This window comes from Lynx rufus, unplaced genomic scaffold, assembly GCF_022079265.1.
Source record: "Lynx rufus isolate CCGP_SWC_20201006 ecotype Redwood Valley unplaced genomic scaffold, mLynRuf1.p SCAF_5, whole genome shotgun sequence".
Taxonomy (NCBI): Eukaryota; Metazoa; Chordata; class Mammalia; order Carnivora; family Felidae; genus Lynx; species Lynx rufus.
This window is the reverse complement of record NW_025814867.1, coordinates 111001184-111028423: the sequence shown is the minus strand read 5'-3', so window position 1 is coordinate 111028423 and position 27240 is coordinate 111001184. Positions and strand designations below refer to the sequence as shown.

General features: G+C 39.6%; 1 protein-coding gene across 1 annotated transcript; it reads left to right on the top strand.

The window, feature by feature from the left end:
- On the top strand, nt 1-24875 carry LOC124526009 (cell cycle control protein 50C-like). The gene is made up of 7 exons (XM_047098686.1): nt 1-192; nt 4249-4359; nt 12606-12707; nt 13702-13789; nt 14183-14323; nt 21725-21934; nt 24685-24875. Exons 1-7 carry the CDS (start codon nt 1-3, stop codon nt 24873-24875), a joined length of 1035 nt encoding a protein of 344 aa, XP_046954642.1.
- Nucleotides 24876-27240: the final 2365 nt, after the last annotated feature.

Below are 27240 nucleotides of genomic sequence, written 5' to 3'. Positions count from 1 at the left end.
ATGAAGAAGACATCCCAGATCTGCCAATCCAAACTGCCAGACAACACTGCCTTGAAGCAGCAGCAATTGCCCGCCTACCGGTTACAGCTCTCGGCCACTGGAGTCCTCTCTGGCTTTTTTGCCACAGGAGCATTCTGCCTTGGTGTGGGCATCATCCTTATATTGTCTGCAAAGAGTATCAAGGAAATAGAGGTTTGTCCCGTCTTACAATTTTAAGGCATTACATTTTTAAAGCATTACATTTTTAAGGCAGGGTCTAAGAATTTTCAGCTTTAGGACTATAAGTGAGTGAGCGATCAGTATGAGAACAGAGCCCCTCAATAGATGAGACTGGAAATAGAGGACACTGGAACATCCCTTTCTCAGCTGGTGCAGATGATGGCAGCCTCTGTATGTTGGCTTTATTCATTCCTACTCCCTCTTGAGGACAGTTACTCTCACATTGGTCATCTCAGCCATTTGTTTACAGGCACCTGGCAAAGCAGAAGCTTTTTCAGCTGGCAGAGTGCTGACCAAGGATTCATAGAGGTAGGAGAAGGAGAGGCAGGGCCACATGACTGCCAGATGCCCATGAGTCACGCTGATAAAAAAATGAAGAGACAGAGACAGAAGTCTTCAATTTTGTCCCGCTTTCAAGCATTGTGTCTTTCCCTTTGCAAGTGAACTCCCTCAGATCATTAATTTAGGAAAGGCAAGAACCCAAATCTTTCTGGCCTCTTAAGGATACCTAGAAAAATTAACCAAATTCTACTCAAGATTGAGAAAAATTGAAACTAAGGGCACACCACCCCCCCGCCCCATGGCAAGCCTTTGTCAATGTGATTAACAAACTGTTGGAGGATGAGAATCTGAGAAGCTGGTCTGAGGAGGGGACATAAGAGTTGGCCGGTTAGATCAGCCATGCCCACATTCAGTTCAGTCTAACAAAGTAAGCAAATGTTTCATTCAAATCCGCTTTGAGCAGATTACCAGACATCTCCAGGCTATGACCTCCACTCTGAAGGCAGCCTTGGAAAGCTGATCCATTCCGTCTCCTGATAATGGCTAACAACAAAAGTATGAAGGCCAAGTCTGTCAACATTGACTTAACATTTATGAGTGTCTGAAGGTGCTAAGAGTTCTGCTGGGTTTGCAAATGAGTAAAGATAAGTAAGTTGATACCTGCCCTCAATGAGCTAATGGTAGAGCAGGTAAGGTAGTGTGTGTGAAGAGCAGAGAGCTCAGCCATGGTTGCCTTGTTCAGCACATCCACAGCCCCTTCCTTGCACACTGTCAGTACATACATAATAGGCACAAACTCTTGAAGGAATGGATTAGGGCAAATGGTGAGGACTTCAAAGAGGAAAACACCGTTTCAGGCCCCAGTCTTCCTTCCAAACCACACTGTTGTAATGCCTTCTATTTTCTGCTCCCAGCAATTTATCTCCCCAGGAACTAAATACCATTAAGTCCTTTTGAGTTCTCTGGTGTAAGATGTAAACCACCAGGCCTCACCAGGGGCAGATGCAAAATGGCAAGAGAAAATTATACTTGCCTTGTGGAAGGCAAAGTAACTGGCTTACAAGGTTAATGATACTTATTTCCACAAACAGCTCATCCTACTTAATTTTCTATTTTCTTCTTCACCAGCCCCTTTCTGGTTCTTCTGCTTTTCCCATGTCCTCCTTGCTTCCTTCCTGGTTATCCACCCCAACCCACTATGAAGTGCAGCCTCCATTAAGTGGCCACCATTGCTAAATGCTGTCACCCTATGCATGTGAAGGGAACCTCACCCCATGGTTCACTAAAGCCATTCCGCAAACAACTTTCAACAGAATGATTTTTATCATGTTAAGGAGATTTTCCAATTGACTTTTTTTAAAAGCCACTTCAGATAGGACTATTTCTAACATTTTTTTCTTTATACAAGAAAACCAGAAACTGCTGTGACAGTGAGATCCTCTTTTACACATGGATGTATTTCATTATATTGGGTGAGAAGATGGAGTACATATCCCAGGCCAATGTGATCAAGGACAGACCCAGTGGAAGAGTTCTGAGTGGCTTTCCTCTTCTCACTTAGCCCTGTGCGACAACAAGGAAGTGACCTTTTTCCAATTCACTTTAAGCAAGAATGATCATTCCTGCCTCTCCAAAATTATATAAGGAGCAGACTGTGGTCTTTGCTGTCATTTTAGAGTTATAGATTTATAAGGCCATTTGAGACAGTAGGTCAGAGATATGTTTTCCTCATATTTTTTTTTTATTTATCTTATTATTTTTTTCATCATGATAAGTGTATTCTTTAATCACCTATTTCACTCTTCCTCCACCCCCGAGTTACCCTCCGGTAACCATCAGATTGTTCTCTATCGTTAAAAGTCTGTTTCTTGGTTTGTTTCTCTCTCTCTCTTATTCCTCTGCTCATTTGTTTCTTAAATTCCACATATAAGTGAAATCATATAGTTTTTGTCTTTCTCTGACTGACTTATCTCTCTTATTAGCATTATGCTCCCTAGCTCCACCCACATTGTAGCAAATGGCAAGGTTTCATTCTCTTTTATGGCTATATTGTATATATACCACATCTTCTTTATCCATTCATCAGTTGTGATGGACATTTAGGCTGCTTCCTTGATTTGGCTACCTCATAAAGTTTTTAGAGCTAGAAAGCACCTTAGATATCCACTCAAAGATCACCATTTTTTTCTAATTCTGCATTAATAGGGCTCAAGAATGCAGGGAGCAAAATGTATACTACTACAACAGGGTCACAGATTAATTGATAGATAAAATAATGCTAAGGAACAAAGTGTGGGCCCTGGAGGTTAAGTATTTAACTCAAGGTCAGAGATTGGCTGAACTGAACCCCAGTTTCCTCAGTCACAGTTTTGTGTGCTGTCAGTTCTGAGAGAGCCCTGTTCTTTAAAGCTTTTTAAAAATCAGGGGCGCCTGGGTGGCGCAGTCGGTTAAGCGTCCGACTTCAGCCAGGTCACGATCTCGCAGTCCGTGAGTTCGAGTCCCGCGTCGGGCTCTGGGCTGATGGCTCAGAGCCTGGAGCCTGTTTCCGATTCTGTGTCTCCCTCTCTCTCTGCCCCTCCCCCGTTCATACTCTGTCTCTCTCTGTCCCAAAAATAAATAAACGTTGAAAAAAAAAATTTTAAAAATCAGAATGCAGTTTCACAAACAGAAAGGGCATCAATATTTTCCAAAATAATAGTTCAAGCCTTCCTGTGTATTTAAAGAATGATTTAATAATTAATTAAAGATTTAAGTAAATATAAGCATCTAGGTACAATTAAGTAGCCTTTTGGCTAATTTTTAATTTAGTTTTGGCTTCAAAACTCCAGTGGTTTGCAAGGATTAAAAAATCCAGTCTTTCTTGTTGGTCTTCCCTCCCAAAGAATCATAAATCCCATTGGCAGTTTACCAAGGAGAAGGCCACTCCCTTGCTTGCTTGCTTGCTCTTCCCCATTCCCATAATCTTCCAATTATTCTTCAACACAATGAGGAAGAAACAGAAGGGAAATGCACAGCCTCAGTGGCCTCTCTGTGAGCCTCCCTTCCTTAGGCTTCTTCCAGCTGTATCTTTACATAACTGAGGCCCTCAGCCAAAGCTCATAGGATTTGTTCATTTGAAACACACCGCCCTTTTTTAAAGAGTCCACTATACCATTTTTCACAGAATTTGATTTTTAAAAAACAGAATGTGATAACACTTAAAGCAGAATTATTCCACATATATAAATAACCCTACATTTTGGAAGCATTTCTTTTTCTGTTTTTGGTCCTTTTTAATAACTTCCTCTAGATGTCATGTAGAAAAATTCATTAGTATAAATATTTTCCATACAATAGAATGGAAACACAGTGACGTGACTTCCCCATAAAGCTGATTAGCCTCAAGCTGTAGGCCCAGTTCTTGTGAGTCATTGACGAATATTTTCCTAATGACACCTCTTTATGATCAAGACCTGAGCCTTTATCACAACTGGTTACGTAAATATGCAGTAGAAACACTGAATTCCAGGTCAGTGGCAAAATGCTGCCAGGTCCCAAAGTGAAAGACTGTAAAAGGGCCCACTCTTCCCAAGCATCTGCAGAAACACTTTTGTCCCCTACTGTAGGTTGTTTTTCAGTCATGTCCCAGCATCCATGCCCTTGACCCAGAGAGCTTGAAGGCTTAGGTGGTGGACTCAGGACTTGATTTTTAAAAAATGTACTCATGTAACTTTTCAATTAATAATTGTTCTTTTCCCTGTCTGATAGATTAAATACACAAAAATATGTGCAAATTGTGCAGAACTGCGAGAAGATGCTATTAATTTTGACAAAGAATGCACCTGCTCTATTCCCTTTTACCTTTCAGAGACAATGCAGGTAAGTGAAATTCAAGAGCCTTCAACTGGCTGTACACAGATCTACTCCTATTTCACACTTGGCAGTAAGTTCATGATTTCCACCAAGTGCTTTCCAAATCTGAAAACACAAAAAATAAAACAGGGTGGGGGTGAGGGATCTTATAAAGTGTTGAGTTCATGCACAACTCTTTCCCTACTTTTTTCCTTTGGAATGCTATTCTTCTCCTTTGTCTAAGTTTCTAGACTCTTTACCTGTCCAACTTTCTAACATAATTCTTAACATCAATGAGACAGACTTTATTCCAAATGTCAACAGAAGAGGGGACTATAGAGATCTTTGAGTCTAACCACTCATTTTATAGTGAGAAAATTAGGGCTGAGAGGCTAAATGACTTGGCCAAGGTCACACAGTGAGTTAGTGTGAGGGGTCACACACCTGCTGGGACTGTCCTTCCTTCCCCCCTGCCCCTACCCCACCCCTAAGTCATTCTACATATACAATTTTCTTTTCTTTTTTTTTTTTTTGCACAAAGGCACATCACTTTACTGCCCTATCTGAAAGGTAGGTACAAAGATGCAAACAGTTACATGTATACAAGGAGTAATGTTTTCCCAGAAATATGTTTTATAACTACTACGATGGTGCCAAAGACAAGTTCAAGAAGGAGAGAGACTCTCCTTAGGAAGATTAAGCTCCTAAGATTTGGATCCAATTTTTACTAGTCTTTAATTACAGGAAGTTGAGGAATTCAAAACGATTTCAAAATTTTTCCCATAAAAATTACTATCTTTTAAAGTTTACCCCTCCACTGATCTTTTTTTTTCTTTTTTTAATTTAAATCCAAATTAGTTAGCATATAGTGCAACAATGATTTCAGGAGTAGATTCCTTAGTGCCCCTTACCCATTTAGCCCATCCCCCCTCCCACAACCCCTCCATTAACCCTCAGTTTGTTCTCCATATTTATGAGTCTCTTCAGTTTTGTCCCCCTCCGTGTTTTTATATTATTTTTGTTTCCCTTCCCTTATGTTCATGAGTTTGGTCTCTTAAAGTTGTCTTATGATGTAAGTCATATGATTATTGTCTTTCTCTGACTGACTAATTTCACTTAGCATAATACCCTCCAGTTACATCCACGTAGTTGCAAATGGCAAGATTTCATTTTTTTTTTGATTGCCAAATAATACTCCATTGTATATATATACCACGTCTTCTTTATACATTCATCCATCGATGGATATTTGGGCTCTTTCCATACTTTGGCTATTGTTGATAGTGCTGCTATAAACATGGGGGTGCATGTGTCCCTTCAAAACAGCACACCTGTATCCCTTGGATAAATGACTAGTAGTGACATTGCTGGGTTGTAGGGTAGTTCTATTTTTAGTTTTTTGAGGAACCTCCATACTGTTTTCCAGAGTGGCTGCACCAGCTTGCATTCCCATCTACATATACAATTTTCTAATCCCTAAAGGCAACTCTTGGCCTCGCTCACTGTCAGGCACTGAGAAGTGGCAAAGAAATATTAAGAGAAGTTCCTGCTCTTGGTCTGGTTAAAGTCCTGTGTTAGTCTGGGTCCTCCAAGAAGCAGATGCCAAGACAGGATTAGACATGCAAGAGATTTATTGGAGGGACTGCCTGTGAGGGAAAATGGGGAGAAAGCCAGAAGAGACTGAGACAGCTGTCAGACCACAACACAACTCTGACCCCTGTGAAGAAAAGGGAAGGGGAGAAGGAAGGAGGGCAAAAGGCACAGGAGAAAGAGAAGGAGGGAAAGGAGGAAGGAAGTGAGGGAGAAATGTGTTAGACTGCAGTGTACTCTTTAGAAAGTTTCAGCAAGGCCAAAAGAGAGTCCCTAAAGAAGTCTGCCTCAGTATCTCCACTGTGCTCAGCCATTGGGAGCAGCCAGGGACATCATGGCCTTGGTGCAAACACAGGATGATTTCAGAGCATAACAGCTGGGGTCATCCTTCAATTACTGTCCCTGTATTAGCAGATCCCAGAGGCATCTTTTATCTTACCTGGTACTCAAGAAATGAAAAAACTATATTCCCTTGAACTTCTCAAAGGTCCTGTCCTGTGCTCTGGACTCCACACCCCTCCACCAATGGCGTCCTCCTCCCTGACCTGGTTGATCCTTCTCCCTCCTCTTCATAGATGATTCTGCATGGAAGGATCTAAGTATAGGCAGGTCTTCTCTTGAGCTTCCCACTGAGCATTCCCCTTTAGCTACCCACCTCAAGGCCCTGCTTCCACTTCAAACTCAGCTGGTCCCAAACCAGACTCACCATCCTCTCCTGAAAAACCCTCATCACTTCCCTTTCTGGTAAAGATCTCATCACCAAGGCTCTAAACTTTCCTCTGTGACTTTACCCGGCCTGTTCCTTTTTCATCTAAGCCTCTGATGTGTGGGAACTTTTCTTCAATCCATCTCTCCAACCACTCTGTCCCCTCCATTATTTAGGCGTTGCCTCGGCTCAGATCTCCTGGTCCCTTATCAGAGATACCTAATTGCACTCCCAGCCTTTGGTTTTCCCTACTTTAAACCACGTAAAATCAGTTCACTGTCCTCCCTGCCCCCCCAAAAAAGCACTGTTTCAGGTTGCTCTTTGACCACCTGAGGCCCAGCTACCTTTTCATAAAAAGGTAAAGGAGGAAGGAGACCTTGTACTTCTGCCAACTGGCCAATTTGCTTTTGCCTGATAGAACTCTATGTTTCTGCTGTTAATTTGCCTGGAAAATCTCCCCACTCACTGCCACTTGTTTTAGATGCCTAACATTCGTAAGCATTCCTTGAGCCCCCTTTTCACTCATGTCTCCAGAAACAGTTTGCCCACATTTGTTTCCTGGGAGCACTGCTTTCATTCTTCTGATGAACCTATAATCACTTGTGTGATATCCTGTGGACGCATTTCCCCCACTTAAAGGATCGTGCTCTGCATGTCACACCACAACTACCCACTTGCAAGTATCTGCACCACACGCTCAACCTTCCCTCCTGTTACCGTAGATAAGATATCCCTGTTCCAGTCTTGAAGTCTTACCTCCACTTGTGCATAGAGGCCATTTTTCTTGCCTCTATAAGGACTTAATTCAGCAGTTCTGTCCTCTGATATATCACCAGCTTTTCTTTGTCCTCAATCATCCCCAGCATACAAAACATATTATTTCACTTCTCTTCAGATAAACAAACTACTCTTCTGTTCTCCCAATTTCCCTACCAGCTATTGTCCCATTTCTTTCTTCCCGTTAGCAGAAAAACTCCTCAAAAGAGTTGTCTATCTTGGCTACTTCTAATTCCTCTCTACTCATTCTCTCTTAAACCCAGTCCAATTAGGTTTTTACCCCTAACACTCAGTGAAATTGTGAGGAAACCGATGACTTTCTATGTTGATAAATCCAGCAGTCAGTCCTTAGTACCTTGTCACTCATTGGACACAGGTGACCACCCCCTCATCCTTGACATACTTTATTCTCTTGGCATTCAGGATCCCATACTGTCTTGGTTTTCCTCCTAGCCCTCTGGTTGCCCTTCTTTGGTTCCTTTGCTGTTCTTCCTTTTCCCCAAACTCTTTATGTTGAGATCCACAGGGCTTTAGTCCCAGTCTTCAGTCTTCTCCTCTCTACCTGCATTCACTTTTTTGGAAATGTCATCTATCTCCAGACTTTAGATGCCATCTATTGCCAACACCATTTTATATCTCTATCCCAAATATCTCTTCCAAATCCACAATTGTATTTCCAGCTGCCTTCCTAATGTCACCATGTGGATGTCTAATCGATATCTGAAGTCAACATTTCTAAAACTGAATTCCTGGTTTCCACTTCTCCCCTTATCCACTGCACCCCTCTTCCCCCCCCCCCAAAAAAAGCAAAAACAAAAACCCCTAACCCATCCAAAGACTTCTCAATCTCAGTTGAAAATAGCTCCATTCTTCTGGTGCTCAGGCCAAAAGCCAAGGAGTGATTTGTGACTCCCTTTGTTCTCTGATATTTCACACCCAATCCATCCTGTTGGCTCTACCTTCAAAATATATTCAGGATCTGTCCACTTCTCCCACCTCTTGTGCTACCACCTAGCTCAATGCCATTCCACCTCTTACTTGGATTTCTGAAATAGCCTCCTAACAGGTCTCCTTGCTTATATTCATGTTTCAATATAGCAGCCAGAGTGAGAATTTAAATCCTAAGACATATGTTATTCCTTCGTTCAAAAAATCCCTGCAGTGGAGGCACCCCACTGGCTCAGTTGGAAGGGCACATGAGTCTTAATCTTAGGGTCATGAGTTTGAGCTTCATGTTGGGTATAAAAATTATAAATAAACAAACTTTAAAAAAAAAATCCCCGTATGGCTCCTCTTTCTACTCAGTGAAATCTTAAGTTCTTACAAGGCCTTACATGATTTGTCATCTTATTTCCTCTCTGACCTAATCAATCCCTCCATTCTCTTCCCCCCAACCCCACTCTCACCACAATGGACCCCTTACTCCTCAAATAAGTCAGGCATTCTCTTGCCTTGTCCCCTGTACCTGATATACACTTGGCTAATTGCCCTACCTCCTTCAGGTCTTGACTCAACCCTCTCCCCAGTAAGGTCTACACTGGCCATCCTATTTCACACTGCAACATATCTACTCAACTCACCCCTGTAATACTCCTGATCTTTGTTAACTTGCTGTAATTTTAATTTTTTCCATTAATACTTATCACCTTCTAACTTGCCATATAAATTAATAGTTTATGATATAGTATTGTTTATTGTCCATTTCTCACTGTTGTGTCCCAAGCACCTATAAGTTACCTGGCACACTATAGGTGCTCAATTAATGTTTATTGAATGAACATATGAATCTTTGCTTCCTCCACAGTACCCAGCACAGTTTATTTTATGTGGTAGATGCTCAGAAAATGTTTGTTGAAAGACTAAATGAATGCAGGAAATATAAAGTCCTAAGTTGTATGGCTTTATGTCCTGGGAAGCTTTGGCTTTATGTGACCCTTTCTTATTTCCCCTATGATCCCAAATGAAAGCATGTTGGCATTAGTAATATTCTGAATACATCTATATTGATTATGGCTAGTGTTAATCAATTTTTTTAAGTTTATATATTTATTATTTGAGAGAAAGTGCACATGCAAGCAAGGAAGGGGCAGACAGAGAGGGAGAGAGAGAATCCCAAGCAGGCTGTGCGCTGCCAGCATAGAGACTGAATGGGGGCTCGATCCCACAAACCTGAGATCATGAGCTGAGCCAAAATCAAGAGTTGAACACTTAACCAACTGAGCCACCCAGGCACCCCTAATCAATTTTTTAGATAAGTCAGATATAAACTGTAAGGAAATTACTGAGTTTTACTTGGGTTAAGTGATATTTGCAGTCAGTGAGGGAAGTTTTACATATGTGTTTTTATAGATCAGAATCCTAGTTCTCTACAGCTATGCCCTCTCTTGCCTTCCTCAACTCACCATGCTGCTCCCCCAAAGTAAAAGTATTGTTTATGGGGCACCTGAGTGGTTCAGTTTGCTGAGTGTCTGACTCTTGGTTTTTGGCTCAGGTCATGATCTCATGGTTCGTGGGATGGAGCCCTATGTCAGGCTCCGTGCTGACGGCACAGATCCTGCTTGGGATTCTCTCTTTCCCTCTCTTTCTGCCCCTCCCCACTCATTCCCTCTCTCTCTGTCTCTGTCTCTCTGTCTCTCTCTCCCAAAATAAATAAACTTTTTTTTTTAAAGTGTTGCTTAAAAAGCAGAAACAGACTCATAAACACAGAACCAACTGGTGGTGGACAGAGGGAGGGAGTAGGGGCATGGGCAAAATAGGTGAAGGGGAATGAGAGATTACAGGCTTCCATTTATATAATGAATAAGTCACAGGGAAAAAGGTGTATCATAGGGAATATAGTCAATGGTGTTGTTACAGCATTGTATGGTAACAGATGATAGCTACAATTGTAGTAAGTATAGCGTAATGTGTAGACTTGTCAAATCATTATGTTGTACACCTGAAGCTCATGTAACATCAGGTATCAACTATACTTCAATTGAAAAAAAAAAAGTTAGTGTCGCTTAACTGGCAGGGCAGGAGGGTCGCTTAAAACAACGGAAAACCATTCTCTCACAGTTCTGGAAGTCAAAAGTCTGAAATCAAGGTGTCAGCAGGGTTGATTCCTTCCTGGAGTCTCAGAGTACTTAAATTTTTGAAGAAAAAATTCAAAAAGATAAATTCTTAAAGGGCTTTAGTTTCCATCTGTCTGTGTCCTTTGAAACCTTTAAGTCAAATAAATGTTACCAGCTGCTAACCATTCCTTTCAGGCAAAGACGTTCTCATAAAAATCCAACCAAACCAGTTAGAGCAACAACAGGGCCTTCGGTTCACCAGTTAGCACACATTACACATGCTAGTCAGTAAATTCACAGAAGACTGCCTTAAACTAGGAGTCCTACACAAAGTGCCACTGAATTTAAAGAGAAGCAACACCATAAAGTACCTTATGCCTCTAGGACCAATAAAAAAGATGATGATCTGGGAGGCTTTGTTAAGTTAAATCTTGGACAAAGAATCATTGAAAAAAGGTTATTGAAACACTTATGTCCCTGGTGTGGTGAGTGTTCTTTGCCTGTTTATTTTGTCCTTTATATGAACATATAACTTTGGGTAAGTGGAATTCTCTTTTTAGCTTCCAAGAAAATGTATGGTAAATTCCACTCTGTGGGTTTCATATTTTCTATAGTTATGGGTCAACAATAGAGGTTCGCTTGTTGGGTGAGGAAAGGTGATCAGTCATTCTTGCTATGCCTGGCTCGCTCGCCTTACACACTCTCTGTTTATGGTATTGCAGCCTACCTCTCTGTCGTGACCCAGAATCTCCCCTTTCTTGGTGTTCCAGACACTTTTCTCTTACAAGTGACTGAGCTCTTCAGCCTTTGTTGTTTTCTGTAACTGGCCACAGTTACCATGACCCTTATTTCCAGCCTTCCCTGAGTACCAGCTCACATTTTCCATACTTACCCACTTAAGTGTCCTTGGGGTGAGACCAGAAGCCTTTCCAAAATGCCATTTTTCCATAATATAAGAGAATCAATTGACTCAGGAGATTGAAAAGGAATACATTTGTATTTCTAGCACTGAATATAGCATCTAACATATGGAGAGCACTTAATAAAGGCCTTCATATTTTTGGATGCAGGCCTTCATTACTTTGGAGGTAGGTAGTATATTAATTATAAACAGCCACATTGGTCATTTCCATTTGCATCATGTATGCTGTTAGTAAAATCTGTATCAAGTCTGCTGGAGAATTTGGGTATGTCACTATAAAGATAAGCATGCTGGTAGCCTGTGATGAGGCAGCCTCATAGGACAGCATACATGAAAAGGACCTCTCTCATGGCAACAAGGTGACTTATCACTAAGGTGAAAATCACCTTTCTTTCAGAACCATGAGTTATTCTATTCCCCTTTTTTGTCCATAATGAATGGTTCACCATTTCTTGAGCAAGTGCTGTGTGCCAGGTACTGTGTTAGATCCTAGGGATACAAAGACAAAACCCCTAGAGCCAGACAGACCACACAGGGCTAATCTCATGCCTTTCACATGCACCCAAATATGCTTGGTGGTTCCAGCTTCAAATATGTTCAAGGATTTGCTTTGAAATCATTGGCTTTGATGCCTACCACAACTCCTAGGCAAAGCATTTTTCCTACTATTGCTAGGAAACAACAATATTTGTTACATCAATTTTATATATTGAGAATACAAAATCTTTTCATGGTTTTAAAATCTTTTCATGGCAGGAACACAGTAGCCCTTACAAAATCATCTCAAATAAATTAATTGGTTATTTTAATAATTCTGTGTAAATGAGGATTTTCCATCACTGATTTTTTAAAATGATTTATTGGGTTTCTGTTTGATATAAAGAAACTTACAGTTCCCAGGGCACCTGGGTAGCTCAGTCCATTAAGCATCACACTCATGAATTCAGCTCAGGTCATGATCCCAGGGTTGTGGGATCAAGCCCTGAGTGGGGCTCAGGGCTGAAAATGGGGCCTACTTAAGATTCTCTCTCCCTCTGTACCTGCTCCACTTGTGCTCGCTCGCTCTCTTTCTCTAAAATAAAATTTGAAAAAAATTTTAAGAAAGAAATTTTCAGTTCCCATCATTTTTTTCTGTGGTACTTTTTATTACAGAAATCCTGTCTGTGTTTATTAATATTCTAGTTAATTCTTCTTACTCTGCTCTTCTTGCTTTTCTCCTTTACAGGGCAATGTTTATTTGTATTACAAGTTATATGGCTTCTATCAGAATCTTTATAGATATATTCTATCCAGAAGTAATAGCCAACTGGTGGGTACAGATTTAAAGGTAAGACTTTATTTAATTTGGTATAATACTCCTTTTTTTAAAGACCAGGTGGATCTTTCAGTCTAAAAGAGAGTTTGGAAAATAAACTAAAAACGTAAAGTTTTACAAGGCAGGAATGCTCATTTCATTCTTGCATAAATTGAAGGAGCTGGGTTTTCAGTATAATTGCTATTGAGAGGCATGGTTTCTCTCTTCAAAACAGTAATGTGTATCTTGTCCAATTAAATGGTTATCCTTTCCTGCACCAACCATTTTGGTAGTAACTCTGAGTGGTTGGTCTCAATCCAGTTCCTTGTATACCTACCATTGTTCTTCCAATAACTGGGACGTTCATTCCAGACCAGATTAAGGAAATTCAGCCCTACTTGATTGATTAAAAGACTTTGGTTTAATTAAATACCCTTTCTCACCTAGAACACAAAATTTTATTCTTGATAAATGATACTCACCATGCTAGCAAAAAAAGCTAGAAGGAAACCTTTTCCATACTGAGATTATTATATGCAAGTGATAATCAAATGATTTTTTAGCAACCACTCTTTTTAGATACATTCTGGTAGTTAGCTGTATGGATTCCCTGTGATAAGTCATCTAGCTATATAAACTCACCATTTGTATAGTTTCAGAATATGAGTTACACTTTGACAAAAAAAGGGGTTTAAAAATGTATTTCAGTGTAGCTTAGTGTGATATTTAGCACAGCCAGCAAGTTAAGTTCCTTTCTGCAGATATATTGGTATGTTACATATTGTTAATAAGGGGGGAAAAAACTACACACACACACACACACACACACACACACACACGTCTCCAAAACACAAAAATTTCTGAGTCTAAGTGAGCCAAAAGTCTGGGAAAAGTTGGTAGCAGTCCATAATCTTGTTATGTGTGAATAAATTACTGTGGGTTGATTTACATTGCCAGTGTTGTCACTTTTAACATTCTAAGAGAATTTACCAAAGCATTTCTCTTTACTGTATCATCTTGCATCCAGGATGTTGGAAACTGTGCTCCATTTAGCAAGTCCCACAATGGGACCCCCATCGCTCCTTGTGGTGCTATTGCCAACAGCATATTCAATGGTAGGTGACTTTTCCTGTCTCCATGGTGTGCCTTTTCATAAGCGTGTAATAACCTAAATGTCCAGAAGATCAACTCTGCAACTGGCAGTTCAAGAAAAATTTTTGTATGCATTATCCATTGACTTATGGTATTTCATTTGCAAATAAGTTCTCCCTTACCAGAGATTTGAAGTAGTTAGGGAACATGAGCTAAATGGAGCTTGACAATATTTTCCAATATTTGAGGCTTTGGCAAGAAAAAGAATAGTCTTATAATTCCAACACCTATTGCATGTAGGCATGTTGAGAGTCTACTGAAACCCTAGTTTATTTTTCATCTGTGTCTGGTTTTGTATTTTGAAGTGGGGCAAAAATGCTTGCTTATATCTCTGACAATTTTTAATTTCCTTACAGATACCATCATTCTTTCCTACAACCTTAATTCATCTATACATATGGAAGTCCCAATGCTAAGGAGCGGAATTACATGGTGGACAGATAAGTATGTCAAGTTTCGGAATCCAAGTGCCATTAATCTTTCTAGTGCATTTACAGGTAAGATACATATGTTAAATATTTTTACCTCTTTACAGAAACATTGATTTTTATATATGGGGAAATGTTTATGATACCTCCTTCTTTACTTTTTGTTGACCTCCGTTTTGCTCTAACTTTCCCTACCTGCAGGCACCTCCATCATATACCTATCAGAAACATGAAATGATTGGTGCCCTGGTTCTTTCAGTTTATCATTTGGAAAAATGCAATGTTTTAAAAAACGTGTTGCTTCATCTGTAATTAGGGTCACCATGTAATTTATTGTCCAACCTGGTGCACTTTTGAGAGTAAAAAAGGGGCACGAGAATAAGTCAAGTCATATGTTTGTTTGAAATTTGTATTTATTTATCAATAAATTGACATTACCCTATTGGTGGGCCTGTAAAATAATTCTATACAAACTATTTTAAAATGCAATTCTTTCAAAACTTAAAATGACATATCTGTGTATATTAAAACAACCTAGGGGCGCCTGGGTGGCGCAGTCGGTTAAGCGTCCGACTTCAGCCAGGTCACGATCTCGCGGTCCGTGAGTTCGAGCCCCGCGTCAGGCTCTGGGCTGATGGCTCGGAGCCTGGAGCCTGTTTCCGATTCTGTGTCTCCCTCTCTCTCTGCCCCTCCCCCGTTCATGGTCTGTCTCTCTCTGTCCCAAAAATAAATAAAAAACGTTGAAAAAAAAATTAAAACAACCTAAAAAAACTACTTTATTATTAGAATATTAAAAATAACATAAGCAGAATAATTATTCTGGATAGTCACATACTTTAATCAGTTTCTTGGCCATATCTGTCTTCATTACATGCCTCTGTATTTTTATTTTTTCTTATAGTTTTTTTAACATTTATTTATTTTTGAGAGAGAAAGAGGGAGCACAAGCAGGGGAGGGGCAGAGAGAGAGGGAAACACAGAATCTAAAGCAGGCTCCAGGCTCTGAGCTACGAGTGCAGAGCCTGATGTGGGGCTCAAACTCATGAACTCTGAGATCATGACCTAAGCTGAAGTCAGATGCTTAACCAACTGAGCCACCCAGGGAACCCACATGTTTCTTTATTTTTCTAATGAATCTGTTCTATTATTTTAAAAACATTTTATTGAAATATTTTTGCACCAAAAACCATAAGGTACCTAGGAATAAACCTAATCAGAAAGGTAAATGATCAGTGCACTGAAAACTATAGAAAGTTTATGAAAGAAATTGAAGAAGACATGAAGAAATGGAAAAACAGTCCATACTCATGGATTGGAAGAATAAATATTGTTAAAATGTCAATACTACCCCCAAAAGCTTGACAGATTAGAGAATAAAAGGAAAAAATTAGAAAAGGAAAAAAGAGGTAAAAAAGGAAAATGCTTTGAATAGAATAAAATAAAATGATGAAAGTCAAATAGAATTTTTAAATTTTTAAAAATGTAAAAAATATAGTAGAAAAAGTTAAAGAAAAATCTTTTTAATAAAAATAGAAAATAAAAATAGATTTTTTTTCTTTTTCTGTGTTCAAGAATAAGAAAAGAAAAGAAATTGAATAAAAGGACCAGCGAATAGAATGAAGTACCATTGAAATTACATCTGGTTTCCCATAGAAGTGAAGCTATGAAGCACTTTGTAGTCCATAAACTAAGCAGGGGGAGAGACGTGTTTGTCAAGAGCACTGTTGGCCCAGTTAGGCAGGGTTTAGTGTAAAGGTCTGTTCTCCACTACATGGTGCTGCTTAGCTTACTGGGGTGGATTGTTGTGGTATATGTAGGTGTGTATGCCCATGTGCAGAAGGGCTGAAAATGGTGTCACCCAGCTACCCAGTCTCTAGTATCGGAACTCTGTGCTCTCTGTGACTGGCAATCAAGCACCCTTCCTTTGTCTTGGGCTTCTGTCCACTACCCGCTTTTACACTGTCTGTGACCAAGCAGTCAGGTTGCCAGGCGGCACCTGACTCAGATGCGGCTGTGTTTCCCAACGCCTGACTTCTGAGGGACTGCAGCTCTGACCTGCTCAGACCTTCTGGAGGAGGGTCTTGTTGAGCAATGGCTGGATGCCAACCCACCCCCAGGATTGTTTGGGAGACTGCTGCTGCTGATGCCCAGAGACTGCAGCTGGGTGCCAGTCTACTCCAAAAACAGTTCACGTGATCTTGTAGCAGCAGTGTTTCAGGGTTTATGGAAAATCACAACACACATCTGGCACCAGGCTTCCCCTTAATGTCCTTGTTCCAGCACCAGCCAATGTGGCTGTTCTCCAGGGTCCGCTGGGGCCTTTGCCTGTGGGGAGGCCACACAGCCTCTACCAAATGTCCTCCCAGCAGGGGAACCACCTCTCCCGTGTGACCTCGCTTTCTGCTCCTGAGGATTTGCCCTTCCCACCAGAGCACTTCCAGGTATCAAGCTGCAGAGTTTCAGACTCTGCACTTCCCCTGTTTATAGAGTCTTAATGGAACTTAAACCCTCTCCTTTCTCCCTTCTCCCTTCTCCCTTTTTTTTGTTCCATCCCTGTGACTGATTCCACTTTTCCACTTTCTCTCCAGCTGCTTTTTTTCTGGGTGGGGGGCTGATTTTCCAGTACTCTTCCCCCATCTCTGTCCTCTCTCCGCCAGCAAATACAGTTCCCTGCCCTCCACAGCTTCTCTCTCCCCCAGTTCACCTCTCTGCACCATGTACCTGCTGAGTTCTGTGGTTCGGGTTGTGCAGATTGTTGTGTTAATCCTGAAATCAGTTTTCTAGGTGTGTGAGATGATTTAGTGTTGATCAGGCTGCATTTCAGGGATAAGAGATGCAAAAAAAATTTTCCACGCTGTTCTGCCATTTTTGGCCCCTCCTCCAGATGCTATACAATATTAAACTTTCTTGATATCATTTAATTCTGGAAGAGAAAAACATTTTTTATTCAGTTAAAAATAAGAGTTCCAGGGTGCCTGGGTGGCTCAGTCAGTTAAGCATCTGACTCTCGATCTCAGGGTCATGAGTTCATGTTCTGTGTTGGGTTTTGCACTAGGCACGAAGCCTACTTTAAAAAAAAAAGAAAAGACAATGAAATGAAATAAACAAAATAATTAATAAATAAATAAAATAGGAGCTCCATCAAAAGAGTTTTTACATAAATTGAAATATCTAGAGCAGAATTATAGAATTTGTTTTTAAATGTTTATTTATTTTTGAGAAAGAGAGAGACAGAACGTGAGTCAGGGAGGGGCACAGAAAGACGGAGACACAGAATCTGAAGCAGGCTCCAGGTTTCTGAGCTGTCAGGACAGAGCCTGACAATGGCTCAAACCCACGGGCTGTGAGATCATGACCTGAACCCAAGTTAGACACTTAACCAACTGAGCCACCCAGGTGCCCCACAATCATAGAATTTAAAATTTAAATTTGTACACATTTTGACCTCTTATTATGTAATATGTTCAATAATTTCCTGCTTTTTGGGGGGTAAATTTTAATATCTTCTTGTTTGCAAGCTTGGCTTTCAATAACTATAATTCATTAAATCAAAAACTGAAGTTTTTTGATATTCCATATTTTGGATACTTTGTTTAAAATTTTTCAACTCTTTTGAATTAAATTCAACCAAAAGTTAGAGGGCTTATTTACCAAAATGTTTGAGATCATTTTAGGACACATCTTTTGGTATATAAAATAGTTCTTCAGAGGCTCAAACATTTCTAAATTTCTGGTTGATGATATATAACAAAGACAGGCCACATACCATGCTGATGTATTTCCTTAATTTAGCATCCCTATTACTGTAAAAATTTTGCAGTTCAGTTTCAAAAATATTTAAATTTGCACAACTACAGCTCTTCTTTTGATTGGTAAAATAGTGTAGCTTGTTTGGATATAATTATAAATTATGTATGTACTACAACCAATTTAAGAACATTGTTGTGTTCTTAACACATTAATAAATTTCTCAATTTATTAAGAACATTATATTTATTCTGATATTGTGCTCCTCCACATTTAATTTATATTATCACTACACATTTATATTATCACTACAAAGCCAAAAATTTACACTTGCTGTTTGAAGTTTTTAACTGAATTTAGAATCAATTTATTATATTAGAGGCTTTATCTTTCAAGATTGAATATCTAAAAGCCTTGCTTCGATTCCACGAAAAATCAAACCCAAAAAATCAGACCAGCATTATAATTAACTTGTCTGGTGTTTCTATTTGAAACATCTGAAGACACTAATGTAAAACTTGCCTCATTTAACTGTTTACAAAGTGGTTTTTTGTGCTAATAGAGGCAAAACATGAAAGCTTTTTTTTTTTTCTTTTTTGGTAACAACAACAACAACACAACAACAACAACAAACCCTCTAAATAAAAGGAGAAGGAAGCTCACTTGATCTAAATGACAAGTCAAGGTCGTGCTCACATTATTAGATATAAATAGACCTTCTGTAGCTATCTGAGGTAAAGCATTGTCTTTGGATACACTCTTTTAAAAATAGCCACAAACTTCTAAAGTAGATTCTGATGTTCTTCAGCTGATTTATGTCTTTTAATTTTCACGCAGTCACTGACATCACAATGATTCCCCTGTTGTGGGGTAAATGTCAACTAACACTGCAAGTTTCACATTCATCAACTTTCTCAAGAAACTGTACTTAATTTTATATTAAACATATGTGTTCCCTTTTTAACTCTTCACAGCTACAGGGACTTACTAGCAAATAAAAACTGATACCAAACAATAAAATAGTTACATATTTGCACCATATAATAAATAATAAAACCACAGTTGCAAGGGAGTTCAGATGACTCTCAGCAAGACCGTTCAGCATCTATTTCCCACATATATCATGTATGTATAATGTAACCTATAATTTCCCATGTTTCCCACTGATCCCACTGGCTTATAGACTGGCATCTTCATGCATCTCACAGGCCAAGAGTGAGGTTATGACCTAATCAGTTGGAGTGTCAAACAGCTGGCAGAGGTCACAGGAATATGTTGTGTTTTGATTGAAAGGGTCTCTGGTTATCTTTCACTAATTACACATTAAAGTACTCCATTCACTGCACATTGGTATTTCACACACTACCCGTAAAGACCTGGAAGGTGGAGGGATGGAGTTATAAACATATTATTTGTTTGGGGTAAATGCTAAGTCAGTTGGGATAACAGACAACAGACATCAGCTGGAACTACTTTAGACAAACAGGCATGTATGGTCACTTTATCTCTGATTGACTTCCTACTGTTTGAAAGGAACTTGGCAGCATTCTATAGTTTTGTCTTCCCACATAACCACAGGCCTATAACACAAAGGGGCCTTGGCTTTCATCTCCTGCTATACTTTGTTCTTACCTTCACTGTAAGAGTTACCACATTATCTTGTAATTATCTATTTGAATACTTGTCATCCCCACTTCAAGTCTGTGAATTCCCTGAGGAAATTAGGAAGTTTTATATCCCTGTTCCTTCATACATAGTGAGCAATCAGGAAAAGCTTATTGTTGAATGAATGGATAAAAGTAAACGACCCAACTTGGAAAATGAAGAAAAGTGGTGCCTCTTAAACCACACTTCTTATACTCTTCAGTAGTGGGATGGAGTGGGAGCGGGGGGGTTGGTAGGAGAAGGCATGCTTGAACCTACATTTTTAACAAGCTCCTTGGGTGACTTGGGTGTCAATGTGCCCATAGGACACATTGTCTTAGGGCATGTCTCTGGCTAAAGTAGACAGAGGGTGAGGTCCACAGTATGGGTACAAAAGGCAATTTCAATTTTTATCAAAATTCTTCTGGCAACAGTGATTGAAGTTTTGGGAAGGGTCAAAATAGGTGAGCTCCACAGAATTTGCAGAGGAAGTTTCTCCAGCAAAGGATTATTTCCTGAGGAAGTGTTTAAGAATACAAACATACTTCAACAGATTAATCCAACCAAACACAGTACTCACTTTTACCAGCACCACACCCCATGCTTAGAAAACATGACTGGGTTTCTTTTAAGAGAAAATAGTTTAGTTAATTGTCAGAGTTGAGAAAGAGTGGTTTTCCCTTTTTCATTTTGTATTCTACAAATACTAGGACCAATTGTCTGGAACTAAAAAGTTCATTAAACAATTTTCCATTATTAACTCATTCTTTAAAATTCAATATAGTTTTTAGGATCAACTTCTGTCAGCTTTAATTAGAACCACTCATTCCTTTATTGAGCATATATTGAATACCTACTATGTGCCAGGCACTAGACTAAATGCCAGCAGAAAAAAGATGAGGAAGACATTGTACTCAAGAATCTGCTGTAGAGTGGGAGAGGCAGACATGCCCACCATGGGCCCTAAAGTGGGAAGTATGAGAATGAGACTAAACTCAACAGACTCATTTCCTGGCACTGGCCCTCCCTCCTTGTGCTTCCAACATTCCCACAGCACCCAAACCGACTAGGCCTCCTGGATTTAGAAGAGGCTTGCAGTACCTTTGCTCTTCACCTCCTCCCATCTACCAGTTCCTCCTCACTTCCAGCCTTCAGCTCTTAGGCACACTATTGCAGAGAATCTCTGTTTAACACGATCTTCATGCACAGACATGATAATTTCCTTAGATTACATTTCTAGAAGTAGAATTTCTAGACCAAAATATAATTAAACCTTTTTTTAAAAAAAGTTTATTTATTTTGAGAGAGAGAGAGCAAGAGAGAGACAGGGGTAGGGGCAAAGAGAGAGGGAGAGAGAGAATCCCAAGTAGGCTCTGCACTGTCAGCGCAGAGCCCGATGCAGGGCTCGAACCCACAGACTGTGAGATCATGATCTGAACCAAAATCAAGAGTCAGACACTTAACCGACTGAGCCACCCAGGCACCCTTATCAAACTTTTTGATGCACGTTCCTAGATTGCCAGAGGTGTTATTAATCCACACATTTCTCTGCTCTGTTCAAGAGTTCCCATTTCCATTGCATCATCAAGGGTTGTCACTCTTTTTCTCTTTACCAATTAACCAAGTTAGGTGAAATGATCATATCTTGTTTTAATTTTCTCTCTTTAAATTACTAATGAAGTTAAAGAAAATACAGAACCTATGATGATATCACTGAATACAACCACTATTATAATTTTCTCTACCTGTTTTTTCTCAGTGCTTTATATGCATTTAATGTAGTTGAACACATAATATACATATAATTTGATACTCTGTTCTTTTTTAACCCTATGACAAATCATCATTATTTCCCCTACATTTCTCTAGAGTCTTTTTAATCCATTATTTTTAGTGGTTATGTATTCAGAGAGCTCACACACATGCTCACACACACACACACACACACACACTTTTTTTTAAGTCTTAATTTTTATTTCTCTTAAGAATGCAAAAGTTTTTTCATTCTCTACATTCTAAGGAAAACTGAATGGGTATAGATGATTTCTTTCAACCATGTCCATTATTTTCTTCCCACAGGAACCGCAAAGCCCCCATACTGGTCTAAACCTGTCTATGAACTGGATTTAGAGGATACAGAAAACAATGGCTTCCTCAATGATGACTTCATTGTGTGGATGCGGACAGCTGCCTTTCCCACTTTCAAAAAACTATACCGTCGACTCAATCGAGTACAGTATTTTATTGAAGGCTTGCCTGCTGGTAACTACAGTTTCAACATTACCTACAGTATCCTTTTATACCACTTTTGCTCCTGGGGATGAAGGAAAATCAGTGTCCATCTGGGCACTAGTTGTTGAATTATTTCATTTTTTACTTTTCTATTCTACAATCTAATCTATCTATATGAAGAAGAAATATATAGTTCTCTCATAGGTAATACTGTCACTTGCCACCATATAGCTGTTTTTCTACACCTTATGTAATCAAATGTGTACAATGGGTTTTTTAGGAATAACAGTAAAGCAGTATCAGGTAAGTAGGTATGGGTAAGTAAGGAGGGATATTTCTATCCTCCAATAAAGATTAAGTACCACGGAGCCTTGAGATCTTTAACAGAGAGGAGAAGACTGCTATGTAAGATGGGATGAGTTTGGAGGACCATAGTAATGAAGAGAGAGCAATTTGATAAGAAGTAAATGTAGAAAATGGGCTAAAAATAATGAAAACTGAGACTGTAGAGCCTTTTATTCTAGGCAAAACTATAGACCAAGGGAGCCCCGGACTCAAGAAGCAGGTCGGGTTCATCCAACCCATATGATGTGTGCTGTAAGCTGTGCTCTGAAGACGCTATTCTTCCCTCCTTTGGCACAAAGCCAGCTAGTAGGGGTCAGTGCCTTGGTTACAGACATAAGGTCCAAGTTAGGAGATACATGCTTTCATATGAGATTCTGAATTTTTTACTTAGTTCAAAAATACAAATGTAACTCTTGATCTAAAAACAAAAAGACTTAATTTCAAAATGACACCAAACACTGTTTTTTAAAATATATATATATTTATAAGCAATTTATACTCACTGTCATCATCAGACTTTAAAGTCTCTTCCTAATTCTCCTTGAAGCTGAAACTTTCCAGGGCTTGTAAAAACTTTGGGACATCAGCCCAAATAAGCATCAGCACTTCCAGTAGCATCTCAGGGCTACTGACTGGGGGTTGTTCTTGGGGCCCGTGGCAGGCCAGAGGATCTTAACACAAAGCTGTCTCCCTCCTTAGTTTCTATACCTCTCAGGGAGCTTGAATGAGAAATACTTGAGAATAAGTGAATTGACTGCATGTGCTCCAGTTCCCAGCTCCATCTTCTCTTCTATCCTGGAGTGTGGATATCTCCATCCTGACAGGGGAGGGGGACCTTCCTCAGTCAAAGACGCCCCTACCGACGTGACACAGTCTCTACTTCTCAGCCTGTTGCCTCCTTTTTGTTCACTGATGAGGAGTACAGTTTGCCTTCAGTTTGTTCATTTTCATGTCTCCCAAAATGAAAATGAAAGCCACAAACTGATTTCTCTTATGCAGCATTATCCATACACATCAAAGAGTAAGCCAAAGACTATTACCTTTTTAATAGGAGTTTAGCAACCCCCCCCAAAATTTGAGATTGAAAGTTGCTTGACAGCGGTCTCTCAAATTAGATCTTCCGGTGCCACCAACTTTGTCTATGACTGCTTTACCAGTTACAGTAGCAATCACAAAACAGGAAGAAAAAAACCAATCATGTCCTCACAATGCACGATAAGGAGTTTCAAGTTGAGGAGAAGCATGGGTTCCAAACAAAGGAGACACTCTGTTTCTCCTCTGGAGACAAGCTCTCCTCAGGTGACTTCGCTCACAGTCATATTTTAATGCTGATGACTCTCAAGTGTAAATCTAGCAAGCAGAACCTAGATCCTGGGTTTCAGTCCTATACTTGTGCTCACCATGCTGAGCCCTGATGTGAGCGGTACCCAGCCTGCCTCACGGCCTGGCTGCTATGCAAGGAGAACAGCTATATCTGAGCTGCAGCAAACACCTACCACTCCTAAGGGGAAAAAGATGTTCTTTGTGCAAGGAAATGATCTTAATGGAACTGAGGAAAGAAAACAGGCAGGTGGGTCAAAGTGGCACTCAAGGACCTGGTGACAGTGAAGAATTCTGATGGAAAAGAAAGAGAGAGAACTTGTTTCCTTGTTAGGAAACTGGTTAATTTCCTTGTGCCTTTAAATCGCATGTTGCCAAGTGATTCGAGGCCTTTTAAGAGCTTTGCTGGGAAATGCTTCTGTCCTGTGCCGTTGCTATGAGAAGCCTTTATTTGTTTATTAGTTTGGTTTACAAAAGGCACCAGATGTTTAAAAACCTCAGGCCACATGCATAATCAAAATGACATCATTAAAATGCTAACGATAGCAAACCCACTTCAAATATTTTCTCTCCGGCAGTGAGGGATGTTTGCTTTTTCAAAACCCAAATGAATGCACCACCTTTAGCTTTCCCACCAAAAATGTTTTGCCATCTATCTCATTATTTTTTCTTCTTCACTGGTCTTGAAGAATTTTCCCTCAGGTAGAAATTCAAACAGTCTATGAAGGACTTTAGCCTACGCTGGGTCTCCTGATTCATAAACATAAATTTAGGCTTGCTGTAAAACCCATCTGTATTTTTTTCATTTCCTTGGGTCTGCCAAAGGAAATTAAATATATTTGTTCATAATTTAGTTGTCCGTAAGCCATTCTGATGTATTTGTGTCAGAATTTCTTTTATAGACTAGAGCTATGGTGAGAGAAGGCTTCTTTTTACTTAATTTCATTCCAGCAAGATACACCACATTGCTTGGTAAACATTAGACAATATGACATTGAATATTCAACCATTCTTTTAACCTACAAAACAACAAATTTATGTGGTTCAGATATTGAGGATACTATATTGGTACTATATTGAGGATATACAGTGGTAGAGCTGACAGTGTCGAGATAGGTCCTTAACAGGTCTTCTTGTTTTAGATTTTCCAGTAACCAGGTTCAAAGGAGAAAAATCAGTTGTTCTTTCCACCCTGACATGGAGTGGAGGCAGTAGCCTTTTCTTAGGTCTCGCCTACACAGTGACAGGAGCTGTGACATGGTTGGCTACCTTTTCCATGATGGCAATCCACTTGATGCTGAAAGAAAAGAGAACGCTCTTCATCGAGCGGTAAAGTCAAGGTTTAAAAAGAAAACAAGAAAACACAGAAATGGACAATGAAGCAACTAACAGAGCCAATGATTTCTGACAAGGCTTGAAATGACTGGGATGTTTCATCAAGGGGAACTGGATTGACCGACCAAGTGCAATCCCAGAAAGATAAATACTGAGAGTTTCAGGGTGAAGAAGAGGAAGAAGAGGGGGAGAAAGCGGTGGAGGAGGAAGGATGGAACAGCATAATTATGTATTTAGTAAAGTGTCCTTGGAATGGGAAAGATAAGTCATCCTTGAGTTCTTTTCTTTTAATTTTTTAAATTTATCTATTTATTTTGAAAGGCAGAGAGAGAGAGAGAGAGAGCACACAAGTAGGGCAGGAACAGAGAGAGAGGGAAAGAGAGAGAATCCCAAGCAGGGTCCATACTGTCTGCACAGAGCCCAATGCTGGGCTCAAACTCAAACCGTGAGGTCATGACCTGAACCGAAATCAAGAGTTGGACACTTAACCGACTGAGCCACCAGGTGCCCCCATCCTTGAGTTCTAAACCAAGTCTCAGGTGTTTATTTGAAGCCCTGTGCCAAAGGCCGGTGAATGCCTAGGGAAGAATGCCATCAGCAGACATAAGTAAGTAAGTCTGGGTTCCCAAAGACTTTTAACCTCAGTCTCAGACCATGAGTCTTCATTGCCTGGTAGAAATTACAGACTTTCTAACAATTGCTGAGCAGTGATTTTAGCAATCAGGATGATTTTTAAAAACTTATTTATTCAATGTTCTCTTCTTTCTAGAGATTCAAAACTCAGTTTTCTCTGCTAAGTATATACCTAGCAAAGATTATGGCAGTGCTCTGACCACCCAATATATAGCAATACACCAAAAAGAAAGGCCAGAGGGTTTCCTAAAGCTATCCATGTAGCTAAGAAGGAAGCACTGAACGTTGTAGATTCTCTCAAAAGTTGTATTCAGCATTTAAGGACACAAAACAATTCTAGAACTTATATTAGATGGTATATCCTGGAAAGCAAATGATGTGTATTTATTTATAATACTTGAATTATATGTGTTGAGGGAGCTTCTCAGGGTCCATCTCAAAAGGTTTAAATACCTACTAAATGTAACTTAAATATATATATATAATATATTATATTAATATATATTAAATATATATAATATATTATCTTAAATATATAATTATTAAATATACATATTAAATATATAAATAATATATATTAAATATATATAAATATATATGTATGTGTGTATATATATATGTATGCATGTGTATATATATACATATATATAATGTTTATTTTTTTATTTTGAGAGAGCAAGCAGAGGAAGGGCAGAGAGAGAGGGAGAGAGAGAGAATTCTAAGCAGGCTCCACACTGTCAGTGCTGAGCTTGATGTGGGGCTCCAACTCAAGAACCATGAGATCATGACCTTAAATGAAATTAAGAGTCATCACTTAACCGACTAAGCCACCCAGGCACCCCCTTGCTGAAGGTAACTTACAGAAGACTGAATGAAGTACATAGTAAAGCTGCACAGTAAGAATCCCAGTAGACTTGTATACCTAGATCTAATATTAACTTGTAAAAACACGTTTATGTTTATTTTATTATTATTTTTATTTAAAAAACCTTTATTTTTTAATTTTTTTAACGTTTATTTAGTTTTGAGACAGAGAGAGACAGAGCATGAATGGGGGAGGGTCAGAGAGAGAGGGAGACACAGAATCCGAAAGAGGCTCCAGGCTCTGAGCTGTCAGCACAGAGCCCGACGCGGGGCTCGAACTCACAGACCGCGAGATCATGACCTGAGCCGAAGTTGGACGCTCAACCAACTGAGCCACCCAGGCGCCCCTAAAAAAACCTTTTAATGTTTAATTTTGAGAGAGAGAGAGTGAGAGAGGAGCAGGGGAGGGGCAGAGAGAGAGGGAGACACAGAATCCTAAGCAGGCTCCAGGCTGCAAGCTGTGAGCTCAGAGCCAGATGTATGGCTCGAACTCACGAACCACAAGATCATAACATAAGCTGAACTCAGATGCTTAACCCACTGAACCACCCAGGCACCCCTATATTTATTTTTTAAGGCAGGGGAAGCTTTATTCTGTGATGACTCTAGGAGAATTTTAAAGAAAAATACAGTACCAACACATGTTTGTCTCTTTGGCAGCTAAGAAAGCATTTTTTGTTGCAACTTTCTGCATTCAGCAAATAGTTGAGTACTTTTCCAAAAAAACAAAAAAAACCCCACAAAATTTCAAGTTCCAACTCTGAAATCTCAGAATCCCTCCCCTATGTCACCTTTGAACTGTAACCAGTAGCCTCTGGTGTCCAGGTGTAGTAGGCCAGATAATACCTTACCTCTCACCCCAAAGA

Excerpts from the sequence above, each read along its gene's own strand:
- LOC124526009 (XM_047098686.1), top strand. The coding sequence starts at position 1 with ATGAAGAAGACATCCCAGATCTGCCAATCCAAACTGCCAGACAACACT. Across the intron at positions 13,790-14,182 it reads TGCCAACAGCATATTCAATG|ATACCATCATTCTTTCCTAC; the intron begins GTAGGTGACTTT and ends ATTTCCTTACAG. Across the intron at positions 21,935-24,684 it reads CAGTTTCAACATTACCTACA|ATTTTCCAGTAACCAGGTTC; the intron begins GTATCCTTTTAT and ends TTCTTGTTTTAG.